At 46.0% G+C, this 21,838-nt stretch overlaps 1 protein-coding gene across 1 annotated transcript in view; it reads right to left on the reverse strand.

Annotated features, from left to right (window-relative positions):
- Positions 1-21,838, reverse strand: part of NPR2 (natriuretic peptide receptor 2) — a 187,403-nt gene that overhangs the window by 39,051 nt on the left and 126,514 nt on the right. The window contains exons 13-16 of the mRNA XM_075187390.1: positions 18,168-18,327; positions 13,316-13,471; positions 12,957-13,125; positions 12,287-12,433 (exon numbers count right to left, since the gene is read on the reverse strand). Of these exons, the coding sequence (XP_075043491.1) occupies positions 12,287-12,433; positions 12,957-13,125; positions 13,316-13,471; positions 18,168-18,327 (632 nt within the window). The remainder of the gene's footprint in view (positions 1-12,286; positions 12,434-12,956; positions 13,126-13,315; positions 13,472-18,167; positions 18,328-21,838) is intronic.

The following is a 21,838-nucleotide window of genomic DNA, read 5'->3' on the forward strand; positions in this document are numbered from 1 at the left end:
GCATGTAAAACCATGTTTGGGTAAACATGGATTTAGGCAACGAGCTTATCGGGTCTCACCAGAGGTGTCGGTGTACAGAAGGTCTGTGCTGTCGGTGTACAGGAGGTCTGTGCTGTTGGTGTACAGGAGGTCTGTGCTGTCGGTGTACAGGAGGTCTGAGCTGTCGGTGTACAGGGGGTCTGTGCTGTCGGTGTACAGGAGGTCTGTGCTGTCGGTGTACAGGAGGTCTGTGCTGTCGGTGTACAGGGGGTCTGTGCTGTCAGTGTACAGGGGGTCTGTGCTGTAGGTGTACAGGAGGTCTGTGCTGTCGGAGTACAGGAGGTCTGTGCTGTCGGAGTACAGGAGGTCTGTGCTGTCGGTGTACAGGAGGTCTGTGCTGTCGGTGTACAGGAGGTCTGTGCTGTCGGTGTACAGGGGGTCTGTGCTGTCGGTGTACAGGGGGTCTGTGCTGTCGGTGTACAGGGGGTCTGTGCTGTCGGTGTACAGGAGGTCTGTGCTGTCGGTGTACAGGGGGTCTGAGCTGTCGGTGTACAGGAGGTCTGTGCTGTCGGTGTACAGGGGGTCTGTGCTGTCGGTGTACAGGGGGTCTGTGCTGTCGGTGTACAGGAGGTCTGTGCTGTCGGTGTACAGGGGGTCTGTGCTGTCGGTGTACAGGAGGTCTGTGCTGTCGGTGTACAGGGGGTCTGTGCTGTCGGTGTACAGGGGGTCTGTGCTGTCGGTGTACAGGAGGTCTGTGCTGTCGGTGTACAGGGGGTCTGTGCTGTCGGTGTACAGGAGGTCTGTGCTGTCGGTGTACAGGAGGTCTGTGCTGTCGGTGTACAGGGGGTCTGTGCTGTCGGAGTACAGGGGGTCTGTGCTGTCGGAGTACAGGGGGTCTGTGCTGTCGGTGTACAGGGGGTCTGTGCTGTCGGTGTACAGGGGGTCTGTGCTGTCGGTGTACAGGGGGTCTGTGCTGTCGGTGTACAGGAGGTCTGTGCTGTCGGTGTACAGGAGGTCTGTGCTGTCGGTGTACAGGGGGTCTGTGCTGTCGGAGTACAAGGGGTCTGTGCTGTCGGTGTACAGGAGGTCTGTGCTGTCGGAGTACAGGAGGTCTGTGCTGTCGGTGTACAGGGGGTCTGTGCTGTCGGTGTACAGGGGGTCTGTGCTGTCGGTGTACAGGAGGTCTGTGCTGTCGGTGTACAGGAGGTCTGTGCTGTCGGTGTACAGGGGGTCTGTGCTGTCGGTGTACAGGGGGTCTGTGCTGTCGGAGTACAGGGGGTCTGTGCTGTCGGAGTACAGGGGGTCTGTGCTGTCGGTGTACAGGGGGTCTGTGCTGTCGGTGTACAGGGGGTCTGTGCTGTCGGTGTACAGGAGGTCTGTGCTGTCGGTGTACAGGAGGTCTGTGCTGTCGGTGTACAGGAGGTCTGTGCTGTCGGTGTACAGGGGGTCTGTGCTGTCGGAGTACAAGGGGTCTGTGCTGTCGGTGTACAGGAGGTCTGTGCTGTCGGAGTACAGGAGGTCTGTGCTGTCGGTGTACAGGAGGTCTGTGCTGTCGGTGTACAGGGGGTCTGTGCTGTCGGTGTACAGGAGGTCTGTGCTGTCGGTGTACAGGGGGTCTGTGCTGTCGGTGTACAGGGGGTCTGTTCTGTCGGAGTACAGGAGGTCTGTGCTGTCGGTGTACAGGAGGTCTGTGCTGTCGGAGTACAGGAGGTCTGTGCTGTCGGTGTACAGGGGGTCTGTGCTGTCGGTGTACAGGAGGTCTGTGCTGTCGGTGTACAGGAGGTCTGTGCTGTCGGTGTACAGGGGGTCTGTGCTGTCGGAGTACAGGGGGTCTGTGCTGTCGGTGTACAGGGGGTCTGTGCTGTCGGTGTACAGGGGGTCTGTGCTGTCGGTGTACAGGAGGTCTGTGCTGTCGGTGTACAGGAGGTCTGTGCTGTCGGTGTACAGGGGGTCTGTGCTGTCGGAGTACAAGGGGTCTGTGCTGTTGGAGTACAAGGGGTCTGTGCTGTCGGTGTACAGGAGGTCTGTGCTGTCGGAGTACAGGAGGTCTGTGCTGTCGGTGTACAGGAGGTCTGTGCTGTCGGTGTACAGGGGGTCTGTGCTGTCGGTGTACAGGGGGTCTGTGCTGTCGGTGTACAGGGGGTCTGTGCTGTCGGTGTACAGGGGGTCTGTGCTGTCGGTGTACAGGGGGTCTGTGCTGTCGGTGTACAGGGGGTCTGTTCTGTCGGTGTACAGGGTGTCTGTTCTGTCGGAGTACAGGAGGTCTGTGCTGTCGGTGTACAGGAGGTCTGTGCTGTCGGTGTACAGGAGGTCTGTGCTGTCGGTGTACAGGAGGTCTGTGCTGTCGGTGTACAGGGGGTCTGTTCTGTCGGAGTACAGGAGGTCTGTGCTGTCGGTGTACAGGAGGTCTGTGCTGTCAGTGTACAGGAGGTCTGTGCTGTCGGTGTACAGGAGGTCTGTGCTGTCGGTGTACAGGGGGTCTGTTCTGTCGGAGTACAGGGGGTCTGTTCTGTCGGAGTACAGGGGGTCTGTGCTGTCGGTGTACAGGGGGTCTGTGCTGTCGGAGTACAGGGGGTCTGTGCTGTCGGAGTACAGGAGGTCTGTGCTGTCGGAGTACAGGGGGTCTGTGCTGTCAGTGTACAGGGGGTCTGTGCTGTCGGTGCTCCCTGAGCGGCCAGCTGAAATTCCGCAAGTAAACTACCATATTAACGCTTTTCGCGCGCAATATTACCGTATAAACTGTAATATTTTTTGAGCGCTCGTTTTTTAGCGTTAACGCTTACAATTGAATACCCCCCTTAATGTCAGTGTAAAAATAAAGCTATCAAGTATTTGTGTGCTACATGAAAAAACAGCCAGTATTTATTTATTTATTGCACTTATGTGTAAAATAATAAACTAATTTGCACCCCTTGTATTGCAACATGGGTTATCCAGGAGAAAACTTACTAATTTTTCTTTCTTCTTTGCTCTCCTCAATGACTCAAACTCTCTGATTCAACCAAACTTCCTATTTTCAGTCACACAATTTCACTACAAAAATAGTGTCTGTTGCAGGTTTTTTGCAGCAAGTTTGTTTTTGGTTTGTTCCAAATTCAAACATTTGAAAACCCCCAAACCTGCGCTTTCCCATGCATAATGTGGCATTATTCTGTGTTACATTGTTTTGTGTTACTCAGAGCTGTGCTACATTGTTTTGTGTTACATTGTTTTGTGTTACGCAGAGCTGTGTTACATTGTGTTGTGTTACGCAGAGCTGTATTGCATTGTGTTGTGTTACATTGTTTTGTGTTTACGCAGAGCTGTATTACATTGTGTTGTGTTACACTGTTTTGTGTTTATGCAGAGCTGTGTTACATTATGTTGTGTTATGCAGAGCTGTGTTACATTGTGTTGTGTTACATTGTTTTGTGTTTATGCAGAGCTGTGTTACATTGTGTTGTTACATTGTTTTGTGTTTACACAGAGTTGTGTTACATTGTGTTGTGTTACGCAGAGCTGTATTGCATTGTGTTGTGTTACATTGTTCTGTGTTTATGCAGAGCTGTGTTACATTGTGTTGTGTTACATTGTTTTGTGTTTATGCAGAGCTGTGTTACATTGTGTTGTGTTACATTGTTTTGTGTTTACGCAGAGCTGTGTTACATTGTGTTCTGTTATGCAGAGCTGTGTTACATGGTGTTGTGTTACATTGTTTTGTGTTTGCGCAGAGCTGTGTTACATTGTGTTGTGTTACATTGTTTTGTGTTTATGCAGAGCTGTGTTACATTGTGTTGTGTTACATTGTGTTGTGTTATGCAGAGCTGTGTTAGATTGTGTTGTGTTATGCAGAGGTGTGTTACATTGTGTTGTGTTACATTGGTTTGTGTTTACGCAGAGCTGTGTTACATTGTGTTTTGTGACATTGTTTTGTGTTTACGCAGAGCTGTGTTGCATTGTGTTGTCTTCTCTTTTTTCCTTCTCAGCTCATGACAGTTTGTCTTTATCTGTCAGTCATCCTGCTGTACTACTTGCTCACACACTCCCTCTCCCTGTAACAACTGTTTCAGTATCTAGAGTTGAAACTGAGTTTGAACTGACATGTGATCCACTGTCCTATTTCATGACTCTGCAAGAACTCAGCTACTACATCCCCAGTGCCTTATTACTCTTTATTCAACACTTCCACCCGCTCCCCCTCATGGCTCCCCATATCGTTACTCCATACTACATGTCCAAGCCTATCCCTTCTATCCCCCGTTCACTACATATCACCCTGTCCCCCCAGGACATCCAATCCCGCCAACCTTATTCCCATCCTTCCTCTTTCTCACCTTTCCTGTCCTGCGCACTCTGGAACACAATCTTAACGCTACTTCCTTTTCCTCCACTCTTGAAACCCTACTCTCCCCTCTTCCCTCCCTGGTCTGCCCCTACCAAGCCACCTCTCTCTATAACCACTCTCTCACCACTGCCTTGGATGCCGTCGCCCCTGCCAACTCTGTCTGCCGCCGCCCCTTAACTCCGCAACCCTGGCACTCCAATTTCACCCGCTTCCTCCAGAAGTGTACTCGTGCGGCTGAACGCCTCTGGAGGAAATCTCACTCCCTGGCTGACTTCCTTCACTTCAAGTTTATTCTCTCCTCCTACTGCTCCGCCCTCTCCCTTGCTAAACAATCCTTCTTTAAGTCCCTCATTTCTTCTCAGTCCTCTTATCCCCGCCGCCTCTTTGCCACGTTCACCTCTCTCTTCACCCCTCCGTCTCCTCCTATCCCACTCTCCCTCTCTGCTCCTGATTTTGCATCCTTTTTCTCCTCCAAAACTGAGGCCATCAGACTTGATATCTCCTACTCCCCTCCCTCTCCTGCTTCTCTCTTCGCTCCCCTCTTCCCACATCCCATCCTGGTTCTCCTTCCGTCCTACTACGGGCGATGAAGTCAACTCCCTCATTCGTTCCTCTTCCCCGTCCACCTGCCACCTGGATTCCCATCCCCTCTCACCTTCTCCGCTCCCTCTCCCCCACTGTCTGTGCTTATTTAGCTCACCTCTTCAACCTGTCTCTCTCCTCTGGCACTATCCCCTCCTCCTTCAACCATGCCCTTATCACGCCTATTCTAAAAAAAAAACAATCTTGATCCCACCTAACTTGCGAACTACCGCCCCATTTCACTTCTCCCCTATGCCTCTAAACTTCTCGAGCGAATTGTCTGCAACCGCCTCACCTGTCACCTCTCAGGCAATTCCCTCCTTGACCCTCTCCAATCTGGTTTCCGCCCCCTCCACTCCACTGAAACCGCCCTCACCAATGTAACTAATGATCTCCTCTCTGCTAAATCCAGGGGTCACTTCTCGCTCCTCATCCTCCTTGACCTATCCGCAGCCTTTGACACCGTAGACCACCCCCTCCTCCTGCAGACCCTTCACTCTCTCGGTCTCTCTGGCTCTGTCCTCACCTGGTTCACCTCTTACCTCGCCAACCGCTCTTTCTCTGTTTCCATCTCCGGTTCATCCTCCCCACCCTCCGCCCTCCCTTTAGAAGTTCTGTTCTTGGCCCTCTACTCTTCTCACTCTACACTACCTCCCTCGGTGCTCTCATCACTTCATTCGTTCTCCAGTATCACCTATACACCAATGATATTCAACTTTACATCTCTTCTCCCGATCTCTCCCCCCCTCCTCTCTCGTGTTTCTGACTGCCTCTCAGCCATCTCCTCTTGGATGTCCTCACGCTTTCTCAAAATTATCATTGCTAAAACCGAACTCATTATTTTCCCTCCGTCTCAGTCCCCTTCCCACCTGGATCTCTCCATCACTGTCAACAACGCCACTATCTCTTCTGTCCCCCAACTCCGCTGCCTGGGAGTCACCCTCGACTCCTCTCTCTTTTTTGCCCCCCACATTCAATCCCTTGCCCAATCCTGTCGCTTCCAACTTCGCAACATTGCCCACATCCGGCCCTTCCTATCTCACGAAGCATCCAAAACTATTATCCACACGCTTATCATTTCCCGGCTGGACTACTGTAACCTTCTCCTCCCCAGCCTCCCCCGCTTTCGCCTCGCCCCCCCTTCGTTCTATACTCAATGCGGCTGCGAGGCTTATCTTCCTTTCTCGCCACTCCTCTTCTACCTCCCCTCTCTGCCTTGCCCTACACTGTCTCTCCTTCCCTTACAGAATCCTTTTTAAACTTCTTACCCTCACCTACAAGGCTCTCTCCCACTCCACTGCCCCTTATACCTCCAATCTCCTCTCCATCCACACTCCCGCTCGGTCCCTGCGTTCAGCCAATGACCATCGCCTCTCCTCCACTCTGATCACCTTATCCCACTCCAGAATTCAAGACTTCTCCCGAGCTGCCCCCCTGCACTGGAATGACCTCCCACGCTCCATCCGTTTGTCCCCTAACCTGTGCTACTTCAAATGGGCTCTCAAAACTCATCTCTTCCGCATAGCCTACCAGCCTTCCACCTAACCCTCTCTCCATGGTCACTCTCCTCTCTTCGCTCCTTCTCAGTAGAGGGGAGCGCTTGCTCCCCTCCTCCGACACCCTCTGTGCCTGTCGTCTGTCTACCCTCCCCTTAGGATGTAAGCTCGTATGAGCAGGGCCCTTCTCCCTCCTGTCTCTCTACCTTCTCTTCTGCTCCAACCTCCATATATTTGCCTTGCCTGGAGCCTCTGAAGTCTTGGTACTACTCGTTTATTGTTTTGTACTGTTATTCCCTGTACTGTCCATTGTTTGTATTGTGTATGGCGCTGCGGAACCCTTGTGGCGCCTTATAAATAAATGATGATAATAATAATAATAACACAAGATCTGTCTGCAACAAACTTACTCCCATTCATGACCTCTTCCTCTTCCACTCCTTTGGTCTCCTGGCACTTACAGAAACATGGATCTACCCCGCTGCACTCTCCCATGGGGGGTCTCTCCTTTCCCCACTCTCCTCATCCTGGGGACTGCCAAGGAGGTGGTTTCGATGTCCTACTGTCTCCTGGCTACACCTTCAGTGTTTTCCCCTGAACCTACGTTCTACTTCTCTTCCTTTGAAGTTCACTATATCCTTCTCTTCTCCCCTCTCCACCATTGTGTTGCTGTCATCTATCATCCTCCTGGCCCTTGCTCAATTTCTGATAATTTCAACACCTGCCTTTCTCATTTCCTCTCTTCTGATCTTTCCACGATTATTATCAGTGATTTTAACATCCCTACCGACTCTCTTATTACTACAGCTGCCTCTGAACTCCTAACTCTCATTTCTTTCTATGGCGTCTCCCATTGGACAATTTCTGCCACCCACTTTGATGGTCACTCCCTGGACCTAGTGTTCTTCCATCTCTGTGACATCTTCAACTTCTCCAATTCTATCTTCCCCCTCTCTGACAACAATCTCCGTTCCTTTACCCCTCTTTACCGCATGTCCCCCTTCCCCACCCAAAGTCGCTTGCATGCAGCGTCCAATCAACAGCATTGACCCCATCATGTTGGCATCCTCCCTCAAACTCCTCCTCGCTCCCATTTCTTCCCTATCTTACTCCAATGCCGCTGTCACTCTTTATAACTCCTCACTCTCTTTTGCCCTTGACACTGCAGCCCCAGCCACCCTACTCTGTCTCCGCCATTCTAAATCACAACCTTGACACTCCCCTCTTACTCGTCTCCTGCAAAAGTACTCTCACTCCTCTGAACGCCAATGGAGGAAATCCCGTTCCATAGCTGACTTCATCCACTTTAAATTCATCCTTTCCTCCTACTATTCTGCCCTCTCGCTTGCCAAACAAACCTATTTCAGATCCCTCATCTCTCTGTCCAGTACACCTTGACATCTCTTCGCTACCATTAATTCTAACTGTGTCCTCCCCCACTTCCTCCCCCCTTGTCCATCACTGCTCTTGACTTTGCCATTTACTTGAAAGACAAGATTGACTCTATCCACTATGATATCTGTTCTCTCCAGACTTACCTCCCCCCACCTGTCCTCTCTATCGCTCAATCTATCACCCTTGCCTCCTACCCTTACCCTCCTGTAACTGTGTCTGAGATCCTCGCTCTTCTCTCCATCTCTTCTTCTACAAACTGTCCTCTTGAGCATGTCCACTCCAAGTTCCTCTGCTCCCACTCTCCAAATGCCTGTCATCACCTTGCTCACCACTTTAACCTCTCTCTCTCCACTGGTATCTTCGGCTTTCAAGTATGCTCTCATCATCCCTATTCTCAAGAAACCTTCCTTGATCCATCCTCTCTCTACAAATATTGCCCAGTATCTCTGCTTCCCTTTGCTTCTAAAATTCGCGATCGACTTGTCTTCAGTCATCTGACCCACTTTGTCTCTTCCTACTCTCTTTTTGACCCTCTCCAGTCTGGCTTCTGTCCCCTTCACTCAACTGAAACTGTCCTCACTAAAGTATCAAACGACTCTCAGTTAAGTTCAAAGGTCACTCCTCCCTTCTCATACTCCTCGACCTCTCTGTTGCTTTTGACACCGTCGATCATTCTCTTCTTCTCACCATCCTTCACTCCTTAGGTCTTTGCAAAACAGCTCTCTCCTGTATTGCCTCCTACCTTTCTGGCCGCTCTTTTAGTATGTTTACTTCTGACTCTCCCCCCACCCACTTCCGCTTTCTATTGGAACCCCCAAGGCTCTGTCCTTAGCCCTCTGCTCTTCTCTCTCTACACCACCTCTCTCGGAGAACTTAATCAATCATTTGGCCTCCAATACCATCTCTATGCTGATGAAACGCAAATCTATTTCTCCTCTCTTGACCTCTCTCCCACTTTCCTAACCCAGGTATCTGTCTGTCTGCTGTAACTACCTGGATGTCACAGTGCTTACTGAAATGCAACATCTCCAAATCTGAGCTCATCATCTTTCCTCCTGCCAATGTTGCTATCCCTCCCAATATATCCCTCTTGGTTGACAACATAACTCTCTCTCCAGTCACCCAAGCCCACTGCCTAGGAGTCAACCTTGACTCTGACCTCAGCTTTATCCCTCATATCCAGTCCCTCAATAAATCCTGCCACTTCCTCCTCCGTAACATCATGAAAATCCATCCCTTCCTTCTGAGGAAGCAACCAAAATCCTGGTCCATTCACTCATCATTTCTCATCTCAACTATTACAACCTCCTTCTCACTGGCCTTCCTGACTTTATGACCTACAATCATCATCATCATCATCTATAGATATATAGTGCCACTAATTCTTCAGCGCTGTACAGAGAACTCATTCACATGCCGCATTGGAGCTTACAGTCTAAATTTCCTAACACAGACACTCTGACAGACAGAGAGAGAGAGAGACTAGGGTCAACCCAGCCACTCCGCTCCGCCTCTGACCATCACCTCAATTCATCTCTCATTACCTTCTCCCATGCTCACCTGCCATGCTGCCCCTAATCTTTGGAACTCCCTGCCTCGTCTCACTCGACTCTGCCCCAACTTTCAATCCTTCAAACACTCACTCAAAACTCACCTTTTCAAGCTCTCCTATTTTACCACCTTCTGATCATCTTATCCATCACCTCCTCTTCCTCACCTGCCATCTCCATCTTCTCCCAGCTGGTCCTACTGTCTCTCACCACCCCTCCCTCTAGAATGTAAGCTCTCACGGCAGGGTCCTCTCTACCTATTGTCCCACATCTGTTCACTGTCTGACTCCCTCGTACGTCCTGTCATGTATTTTGCTGCACTCTGTGAGTCCTCGTAGCATCACTCACACTCATCTGTGTTACTTATGTGTGTTACCTCATCTATTTCTTACTTGCTTCTGTATCCGACGATGCAGAACCTGTTGTGCCTTATAAATAACTAATAATAATAATAATAATAATAATAATAATAACTGTGTTGTCTTATTCAGCGCTGTGTGTTACAGCGGTGCCCGAGCCATGACGACCAGGATGTCACTTCCTCTTCTGTCCTGGCCATCACCAAGGCAATGGCCGGGACGCTGTCTGCTTGGTGCCGCGTCCTGGCATTAAGGAGCAACCGGCCGTGTGCGCAAACATAATTATTTAATTAAAATACTCCTTGGACTAATTACTGCTATGTGTGTCCCCTGGTATCCTATTGGCCAGATTTGGTATTTAAAGCAGGCAGGGCGTAGCCTCCCTGCAGGTTATAGTGCTCAGTGAATGACACTTTGCTGACCAGCTCCCCTGTACATTTGGATACTTGGCTATCTGTGACCTTTGGCCTGTATCCTGACCTTCCTACTTGCTACAGACCCACGACCTAGGCCTGTCCCTGGTTTTTGCCTCCAGTATTCCGGTGTCTCTACCCTGTGCTGCGGTTATTCTGATAAGATTAAGATTAAGTACTGGGGGCATCTGAGAACCTCCGAACGGTCCTAGTTCTAGAGGAATGGTGGCTGCTAAAGCTGAAGACCTCTAGTAGTCTGTTGTAGTGCTGTGTTACATAGTGCTGTGTTACATAGTGTTGTGTTACATTGCGCTGTGTTACACAGTGTTGTGTTACATAGTGTTGTGTTACATAGTGTTGTGTTACATAGTGATGTGTTACATTGTGCTGTGTTACACAGTGTTGTGTTACATAGTGTTGTGTTACATAGTGCTGTGTTACATAGTGTTGTGTTACATAGTGTTGTGTTACATTGCGCTGTGTTACATAGTGTTGTGTTACATAGTGTTGTGTTACATAGTGTTGTGTTACATTGTGTTGTGTTACATTGTGCTGTGTTACACAGTGTTGTGTTACATAGTGTTGTGTTACATTGCGCTGTGTTACATAGTGTTGTGTTACTTACAGTTGTGGCACATAGTGTTGTGTTACATTGCGCTGTGTTACATTGCGCTGTGTTACATAGTGTTGTGTTACATTGCACTGTGTTACATAGTGTTGTGTTACATAGTGTTGTGTTACATTGTGTTGTGTTTCATAGTGTTGTGTTACATTGCACTGTGTTACATAGTGTTGTGTTACATTGTGCTGTGTTACTTACAGTTGTGTTTCATAGTGTTGTGTTACATAGTGTTGTGTTACATTGTGTTGTGTTACATTGCACTGTGTTACATAGTGTTGTGTTACATTGTGCTGTGTTACTTACAGTTGTGTTTCATAGTGTTGTGTTACATAGTGTTGTGTTACATTGTGTTGTGTTACATAGTGTTGTGTTTCATAGTGTTGTGTTACATTGTGCTGTGTTACTTACAGTTGTGTTACATAGTGTTGTGTTACATAGTGTTGTGTTACATTGTGTTGTGTTACATTGCACTGTGTTACATAGTGTTGTGTTACATTGTGCTGTGTTACTTACAGTTGTGTTTCATAGTGTTGTGTTACATAGTGTTGTGTTACATAGTGTTGTGTTTCATAGTGTTGTGTTACATTGCGCTGTGTTACATAGTGTTGTGTTACATAGTGTTGTGTTACATTGCGCTGTGTTACATTGCGCTGTGTTACATAGTGTTGTGTTACATTGTGTTGTGTTACATAGTGTTGTGTTACATTGCACTGTGTTACATAGTGTTGTGTTACATTGCGCTGTGTTACTTACAGTTGTGTTACATAGTGTTGTGTTTCATAGTGTTGTGTTACATTGCACTGTGTTACATAGTGTTGTGTTACATAGTGTTGTGTTTCATAGTGTTGTGTTACATTGCGCTGTGTTACATAGTGTTGTGTTACATAGTGTTGTGTTACATTGCGCTGTGTTACATTGCGCTGTGTTACATAGTGTTGTGTTACATTGTGTTGTGTTACATAGTGTTGTGTTACATTGCACTGTGTTACATAGTGTTGTGTTACATTGCGCTGTGTTACTTACAGTTGTGTTACATAGTGTTGTGTTTCATAGTGTTGTGTTACATTGCACTGTGTTACATAGTGTTGTGTTACATTGTGCTGTGTTACTTACAGTTGTGTTACATAGTGTTGTGTTTCATAGTGTTGTGTTACATTGCACTGTGTTACATAGTGTTGTGTTACATTGTGCTGTGTTACTTACAGTTGTGGTACATTGTGTTGTGTTTCATAGTGTTGTGTTACATTGCGCTGTGTTACATAGTGTTGTGTTACTTACAGTTGTGGCACATAGTGTTGTGTTACATTGCGCTGTGTTACATTGCGCTGTGTTACATAGTGTTGTGTTACATAGTTTTGTATTACATAGTGTTGTGTTACATTGCGCTGTGTTACATAGTGTTGTGTTACATTGTGCTGTGTTACATAGTGTTGGGTTACTTACAGTTGTGGTACATTATTATTATTATTATTATTATTATCTCTGACTTATAAGGCGCCACAAAGGGTGTTGTGTTACTTACAGTTGTGGTACATTGTGTTGTGTTATGTTACGTGCTCCACTTACTGTGGTAAGATCTGGTACAGCAGATTCTCCGCCTTGCGTTTCTCCTCCAGATAGGCCTGTGTTCTCTCTTCTACTAGTTTTTCCAGGTTATTTGCATATTGCTCCATACGGGACAGCAAATTATCCAGTATACTAGTGGTACCCTCCCTGCAAGACACAGAAAATATGAAGTGCACTCTGTAGGGCGTCACATGTCAGGTCATTTCTCCGCCCTCTGCAGGGCATCACATGTCAGGTCATTTCTCCGCCCTCTGTAGGGCGTCACATTTAAGGTTATTTCTCCACCCTCTGTAGGGCGTCACATGTCAGGTTATTTCTCCACCCTCTGTAGGGCGTCACATGTCAGGTTATTTCTCCACCCTCTGTAGGGCGTCACATGTCTGGTTTCTCCACCCTCCAGGTCAGATGTCTGGTTATTTCTCCACCCACCAGGTCAGATATCTGGTTATTTCTCCACCCTCCAGGTCAGATGTCTGGTTATTTCTTCACCCTCCAGGTCAGATGTCTGGTTATTTCTCCACCCTCCAGGTCAGATGTCTGGTTATTTCTCCACCCTCCAGGTCAGATGTCTGGTTATTTCTCCACCCACCAGGTCAGATGTCTGGTTATTTCTCCACCCACCAGGTCAGATGTCTGGTTATTTCTCCACCCTCCAGGTCAGATGTCTTACTTGTTGAATTTGCAGATATAGATCTTAATCTGATTGAAGTCCGGTCTCTCTAGAGGGTCCTCAGCCCAACATCTGTCCATGAGGATCCCCAATTCCTCACTGTGACAGCTGCAATCTACCGTTGGTCGGAAGTATGGTCGCTGGCCATTTCTGACCTTCTGTACAATCTCTGGGAGGAAGGAAATGAGAAGATCGAGGTATGTCAGATATCTACACTTTTTGTTATCATGAGTGGTCTATAAGATGGTCTGCATCAATTAACAATCCATGGAAAGTTCTACATCTATCATGGGACCATGTAGTAGGTAGATCTAAGTAGGATATAGAACACGATAAGGGGCACGTTTTCTCACAGTTACCCTTTGGGCTGAGGTCCATGCCTTGGATGTAAAATGCTCCATTGCGTAAAGCGATTTCCTGCAGAATGATCCCAAAGCTGTACACGTCCCCTTTCTGAGAACCCTGGGGCGGGGGTCGCCCCATTCGCAGCAACTCAGGAGCCGTCCATAATTTCTCTGTATATCGAGGAAACATAACAGTCAACTGGGTGTACAATGTCTGCTTCACAAGCTAAATTGTCAGCTCTAGGGATCAGGACCCATTCACTTTCATGTAATGTCCCTTATTGTACAGTATACATCAGTTCTGTCCCCATGACATGGAAGCATTATGCTTAGGGCATATAGAGTTACATTTGTATTGTGGTAAAGGGTGAGGAAGTCTGGCTGTATATAGAGTTTAGATGACACATGCTGCATGGCTATTATTATTATTATTATTATTATTATTATTATTATTATTATCTCATCTGTATAGTTACATTGGATTTGATTCATTAAGGAAAGTAAAGCAAAAAAATTAGAAACTTTAAACCTTGGCAAAATCATGTTACATTGGAGAGGGAGATAAATGCAAAATGTGTGGACAGATTTATAGTTGGGATAGGACATGTCCTAGATCATCTTTACATTTCAGGGTAAAAATAAAGCTATCAAGTATCCTACCTGAAAAAAACATCCAGTATTTATCTTATGTGCAAAAATATAAACTAACTTGCATTGGTACATGGACACATTGCTACTATCTCTGCTATATGGATACATTGTTACTATCTCTGCTGTATGGACACATTGCTACTATCTCTGCTATATGGATACATTGTTACTATCTCTGCTGTATGGACACATTGGTACTATCTCTGCTGTATAGATACATTGTTACTATCTCTGCTGTATGGACACATTGCTACTATCTCTGCTGTATGGACACATTGCTACTATCTCTGCTGTATGGACACATTGCTACTATATCAGCTTTATGGATACATTGTTACTATCTCAGCTGTATGGATACATTGCTACTATCTCTGCTGTATGGACACATTGTTACTATCTCTGCTGTATGGATACATTGTTACTATCTCTGCTGTATGGACACATTGCTACTATCTCTGCTGTATGGATACATTGTTACTATCTCTGCTGTATGGACACATTGCTACTATATCAGCTTTATGGATACATTGTTACTATCTCAGCTGTATGGATACATTGTTACCATCTCAGCTGTATGGATACATTGCTACTATCTCTGCTGTATGGACACATTGTTACTATCTCTGCTGTATGGATACATTGTTACTATCTCTGCTGTATGGACACATTGCTACTATCTCTGCTGTATGGATACATTGTTACTATCTCTGCTGTATGGACACATTGCTACTATATCAGCTTTATGGATACATTGTTACTATCTCAGCTGTATGGATACATTGTTACCATCTCAGCTTTATGGATACATTGTTACTATCTCAGTTGTATGGATACATTGTTACTATCTCAGTTGTATGGATACAATGGTACTATTTCAGTTGTATGGATACATTGTTACTATATCAGTTGTATGGATACATTGTTACTATCGCAGCTGTATGGACCATGGCCTTATCTGTGAGGAAGAGGTGCAGTGGGAGAGGAAGTGGGAGAGGAAGATGGTGGTTAGGACTTCTGCTTCACAGCACTGGGGTCATGAGTGCAATTCCCGACCATGGCCTTATCTGTGTGCAGTTTCTATGTCTTTCCCGTGTTTGCGTGGGTTTCCTCCGGGTGCTCCGGTTTCCTCCCACACTCCAAAAACATACTAGTAGGTTAATTGGCTGCTATCAAAATTGACCCTAGTCTCTGTCTGTGTGTATGTTAGGGAATTTAGACTGTAAGCTCCAATGGGGCAGGGACTGATGTGAGTGAGTTCTCTGTACAACGCTGCGGAATTAGTGGCGCTATATAAATAAATGGTGATGATGATGATGGATACATTGTTACTATCTCAGCTGTATGGACACATTGCGACTATCTCTGCTGTATGGATACATTGTTACTATCTCTGCTGTATGGATACAGTGTTACTATAATCAGCTGTATGGATACAGTGTTACTATATCAGCTGTATGGACACATTGTTACTATCTCAGCTATATGGATACATTGTTACTATATCAGATGTATGGACACATTGTTACTATATCAGCTGTATGGATACATTGTTACTATATCAGCTGTATGGACACATTGTTACTATCTCAGCTGTAGGAATACATTGTTACTATATCAGCTGTATGGACACATTGTTAGTATCTCAGCTTTATGGATACATTGTTAGTAGCTCAGCTGTATGGATACATTGTTACTATCTCAGCTTTATGGATACATTGTTACTATCTCAGTTGTATGGATACATTGTTACTATCTCAGCTGTATGGATACATTGGTACCATCCAGTGGCGGATCCAGGGGGGGCGATCGCCCCCCCCCCCCCTAGCAGGGGCTTACTGCCGGCGGCTGCACACTGTGCAGTTCCGTTCAGCAGTGACAGTGTGCTGCCCGGCTGCTCTGATTGTGTTTTAAACACAATCAGAGCAGCGGGGCAGCACACTGTCACTGCCGAGCGCACCTGCACATAGTGTGCAGCCACCGGCAGCCTTAGAAATTAGAAAGGGGGCGGGGCCTAAATCGCCCCCCCTAAAATCGCTCGGGGTATAGCAATAGTCTGGATCCGCCCCTGGTACCATCTCAGCTGTATGGATACAATGTTACTATCGTAGCTGTATGGATACATTGTTACTATATCAGTTGTATGATACATTGGTACTATATCAGTTGTATGGATACATTGTTACGATATCAGTTGCATGGATACATTGGTACCATAAACAGTTGTATGGATACATTGTTACCATCTCAGCTGTATGGATACATTGTTACTATCATAGCTGTATGGATACCATGTTACTATATCAGTTGTATTATACATTGGTACTATATCAGTTGTATGGATACATTGTTACTATTTCAGCTGTATAGATGCAGTGTTGCCATCTCAGTTGTATGGATACATTTTTACCATCTCAGCTGTATGGATACATTGTTGCCATCTCAGCTGTATGGATACATGTTACTATCTCAGCTGTATGGATACAATGTTACTATCGTAGCTGTATGGATACATTGTTATGATATCAGTTGCATGGATACATTGTTACTATATCAGTTGTATTATACATTGGTACTATATCAGTTGTATGGATACATTGTTACTATTTCAGCTGTATAGATGCAGGGTTGCCATCTCAGTTGTATGGATACATTGTTACCATCTCAGCTGTATGGATACATTGGTACTATAAACAGTTGTATGGATACATTGTTACCATCTCAGCTGTATGGATACATTGTTACTATATCAGTTGTATTATACATTGGTACTATATCAGTTGTATGGATACATTGTTACTATTTCAGCTGTATAGATGCAGGGTTGCCATCTCAGTTGTATGGATACATTGTTACCATCTCAGCTGTATGGATACATTGTTACTATCGTAGCTGTATGGATACATTGCCAGTATATCAGTTGTATGGATACATTGTTACCATCTCAGCTGTATGGATACATTGTTACTATCTCAGCTGTATGGATACATTGTTTCTATCTCAGCTGTATGGATACATTGGTCTGATCCATGTTTGGACGTACGTCCATTTGCGCTGCATATGACCAGATATGGATATTAACGCAATGAACGCAGCTTCAAGCATTTCATGTCCGAAGGTAAATGTCACTTCCTACTACGTACAACGTGAGAGGTGAAATTGGGGGGGGGGGGGGGGAAGGCAGCTAACGTAGTTCATGTACAGTACGGGGGCCGTGGCCGTTCCAGTGAAGATGCTGCCAATCCTGAGTTTCTCTCATTTGCACCCACTACAGGTGTACATGTAACTGATGATGACTGACAGTTACATGTATGTGTGTCAGTAGCTTTCACAGAACCACTGTATGCAAACAAGAATCATATACGTACAGTAGACATCGAACCAGCATTATTTATGTAATTAATGTTAGAAAAAAATGATAAAAAGGTAAATATTTCTATAAACGATTATACTTTAAACGTTGTTCATTTATTTTATGTTAAAACTTTTTCTACGTGTACTGATGTCAGCTGGTATTTTACTTGCACTTGTGTGTACACTGGTCTGTTCTTTGTGTCTGTATTCATTTAGGCAAAGTGTTCTTACACCCAGATCCAATATGATACGTGTCTTGGAGATATACTTGGATCTGAACACGGTCCGAGCTACGCACAGGTTCTGTGCTCTTGTTTAAAACTCAACTTATGTGCAAGTTGCATTCTGAGTTTTATATATATATATATAGTTCCCATTAAATCCATTCATTAGGATGATCTTAATGTTTACTGAACATAAAATACATTATAATAGTTGCTCCTTATTGCAGACACGTTATAACATGTATAACAGACTGTCATCACTACTGATCAGGGCTTAGACTAACTCTGTAACTGGAGCAAGAGATACGGCAGAAATACAAGTACCTGAGAGATGGGCGGAGCTTGAAGCGGGCGAGGCTGCGTGCGCTCCAGCTTGGCACGTATGTACTGTACACCGACTACGGGTGAAGCTTCCCCCACCCAGTTCCCTCCCAGATATTGCATGCACAGATTATACGCAGAATGAATCAGGCCCATAAACAGAGACACTGTGTCCAGGTGATGAGATGAATGTATAGCTGTGTATATATTATAATATATATTCCTACCTCATTCATCTTCCCTGTTCTATACAGTGTGTGCTTATAATAACATTATTTTATACAGAAGGGGCAAAGACAGCCCCAAACATCTCCACCCACTGGCATACAAGGCATAGACATCATCTGCATCACAGGTGGAGCGGAAGCTGGCCAGTCCATAGTCCGTGATCTTCAGGACGAAGCGACTGTCCACCACACAGTTGGAGGACTTGAGGTTCCCATGGCAACTAATGATGCTGCGGTGCAGGAAGCACATTCCCTGCGGAGATAGAGGGAGTAACGTCAGGATTCTGCCAGCTACACCCACATATTCCTTACTTATCAACCATGGACCACGGATATATTCTGCAGATGGAAATTTCATCACTGGGTTTATCTCTGTCTTTTTTTTTTAATTAAGGGCCCCATTTGTTTTCCCCAATGTTCAGAGAGGCAAAGCTCTGCGGTACCTTACAAATCAACAATAATAATAACAATAACTTACATTTCTGCCACACCCTGGGCCCTGTGTGTAAATTGTATATATGCATTTTATATTTAACAATGTTTAAAACAGAAGCTCTCAGCCTGGTGGTCCAGCCTGGATCCTCTGGGTCCTGGCGGTGACTGATTGTCCCCTCAATACATATGTACAGGGACCCGGCAGCGGCAGAAAGCTCACAGCAGCTTGGAGCAGGGTTGTGATGACCCCGGCAGGTAAGATGGCTGCTGGAGGGTCCAACCACACTGCCATCCCTGGGTGCACGTAGGGAGTGTTGCTGGTTAATGTACAGTGTTACCCGGAAGGTGGAAATTAATAGGACTTTCCAGGGGCAGGTTAACTGGTGTCCCACTGGGCTTTTGTCAGTTGTCCACAATAATCCTGTGGGTGGACACATGGGTAGGGACCAAACAATGGCGCACCTGATATTCTGGCCCAGAATATCAGATAGCGCCCAGACCTGCTGTAAGTCCTGTAAGATTTCTCAGCAGTTTTGTGTCCCCCCACATGTCCTTGTCTTTAATCAGGGTACCACATGTGTCTCTGGACGTAGTAGGTCCCCTGTCTGTTACCAGTAGATTGGGAAAGAGAAACATCATCACCATGTAAGTTCTGCCAGTACCAAGAGGCTGTGGCTCTAGCCGCAAGTACAGTGAAGAACGTCTAGTTGTGTAGGATTTCGCTGTGAGATCCTAACTGACCAGCAATATTACCTGGCAAAGTGAATGAGATGGCACCATACTGTCACCTACTATGACCAAGCAGTTCATGGACTCTGAAGCAGATCCTACGGGTGGGGGGGAAACTGATAGCACTGTCTGCCATGCCTCCTGTTTAATAATTAGGATTGGACTCCTCAAACTGTTTTAGGGAGAGGTTCTTCTGTGGTGAGAACATAGTACATCACAGAGAGTGGTTAGAGCGACTCATAGGGCTTGTAGACCAAGTAGAAGACTAGGTATGATCATTGAGGAAGATGCCGCTTGCCCATATGTCAAAACTAAGCCCCCTGGGCCACACTATACAGATTTTCACAGTGCCTGAGACTATATAGTTTGTTGCTTTCCAATGGAGGAACCTCACAGATGCCAAAGGTGAGAACTTTTAAAGGAAGTTTTCTGGGTTGCAGCAGCTCAGCGCCACCCAGATGGAGGAGATATATTATTTCTGCTGTCTTCTGAGATGTATAGTTGTAGACAAGTAGAACTTCCTTGATGATGGAATATGTGGAAACTGGAGACAGTAGGCCAATTAGGCTGCTCACTTATCCAGTCTCTCCAGAAGCTAAATAATACAAAGGAAAGTACAGGAGATGATGGTGCCAGGTATGATTCAGAAATATCACAGTCCATGGGTAACCTCCATTGTTTGGTCCTCAAGAAGGAAAACAATATGGCTTTGTGTAGACTACCACCTGCTCTCCATTGATGTTCTGAAAGATGAGTTAACAAGAGCAAAGTAAATTTCCATTTTCAACTTCAGTAAAGGCTTCTGGCAGATTCCTCTGGTCCCAGAGACTCAAGAGTGGTCAACATTCAGCTGGTATGAATTTATTAGCGTCATGCCATTTGGGAGGTAAAACAACCTGGCCACCTTCCAGTACAAGGTCAACAACCTGCTGGAGGGGTTCAGACACTTTCCTCTGATTTACTTAGATGAGATTTTTAGGAAATATTTGGAAAGGTAGAGCGAATGATTTGTGCAGATAAGAGGTTTCATGGCAATTGAAGTTTAGTATCTTATTAAAAAACGTGCGCATGCTGTATCCCTCCTGACTGGTTGGAACTTTATTGTCTATACAGGGCTGGTGTTATCATTATCCTAAATGGCATTATCCTATCCATAATCCTAGATGGCACCTAAAACACTGATTGAGTAATATCACTTCCACCCCATGAAGCCATAAAGGTAATTACTCTGAGACTTCCGCCCCATCCTCATCAATATTATTTATATAGCGTCAGCAAATTCCATAGCGCTTTACAATTGGGAACAAATACAGTAATAAAAACTCTACAGGGTAATACAGACATAGAGGTGAGGGGGCCCAAGTCACAAGCTTACAATCTATGGGACAACGGTAGTTTGATACATGAGGTTAAGTGCTACATATTGTATATTGGTCCAGCTAAAAATGCAAAGGTGAAAGTGCTTAATGGGCTATATGATCCAGTCACACAGCAATGTTGCTCAGAGGGTTATTGTCTTGTTGTTAGGCTGACGGTCTGTTCACAAACTTACAGAACTAGTTGGTGGAGGTCTTCACCGTTAGCAGCCACCTTTCCCATAGAGCTTTATATGCTCACCAGTACTCAGATGCCCTCAGGACTTAACTCCAGACATAGTGCAAGTTTGTAATGCAGAATCATAGCTGCAGGCCAGTAGGCAGAGTAGATGGCAGCGGATGGTCAGACATAAGCTGAGGTCAGAGGTCACTAGCAAGCAGAATGGTCCAATAACACGCCAAAGGTCAGGGTCACAGGCAACACAGCGGGGTCCAAGGTACAAGAAAAAAGATCAGGGTCACATGCAAGCAGGCAAGGTCCAAGGTACAGGCAGGGGTCATACACAATAATCAATCCAAAAGGCTTTCATCAAACACAGCACAGGAGCAGGTTAGCTGAAAGGAAAACTAGACGCTATAACCGGCAGGGAGGCTAAGCCCTCCCTGCCTTAAATACCAATTGCAGGCAATCAGAGTCTAGCTCTGGAAGAATCCACAGCCCCTGAATACAAATAGTTAATTAAATTACTTAGCCCGCAGGCTGGTGGAAGTGCTTGCGCACGCGCCCGGCTTTCTTACATTGCCGGGACGCGGCGCTGAATGAATTAGTGTCCGACCATTGCCTTAGCAACGGTCGGGCCAGGACCGGAAGTGACGTCCCAGTCGCCAAGGTTACGGCCGGGACGCTGGGGTGCAAAGAGAGCGACAGCCGCCGTGGCTCGTAACAGTACCCCCCCCCCCTTGAGGAGGGGTTAGGAAACCGCAACACCCTAGCTTTCTAGGAAACTGCTTGAAGGAATTTCTAGTAAGTCTATCAGCATGAAGACGGTTCTGTGGAATTCAGGCACGTTCCTCCATACCGCAGCCCTTCCATTGGACCAAAAAATGAATTTGCCCCTGGACTTTTTTAGAACCAAGTATTTTATGTATCACAGATTCCCGATGTCCTTCCACATTAACAGAGTGAGACCTCTGAATACAATTAAACTTACTGGAGAAAATTACAGGTATAAGTAAGGAGCAATGGAACGTGTTTGGAATCTTCAAGGAGCGCGGGAGTTTCAA

The sequence above is a fragment of the Mixophyes fleayi genome, chromosome 1 (assembly GCF_038048845.1).
Source record: "Mixophyes fleayi isolate aMixFle1 chromosome 1, aMixFle1.hap1, whole genome shotgun sequence".
Taxonomy (NCBI): domain Eukaryota; kingdom Metazoa; phylum Chordata; class Amphibia; order Anura; family Limnodynastidae; genus Mixophyes; species Mixophyes fleayi.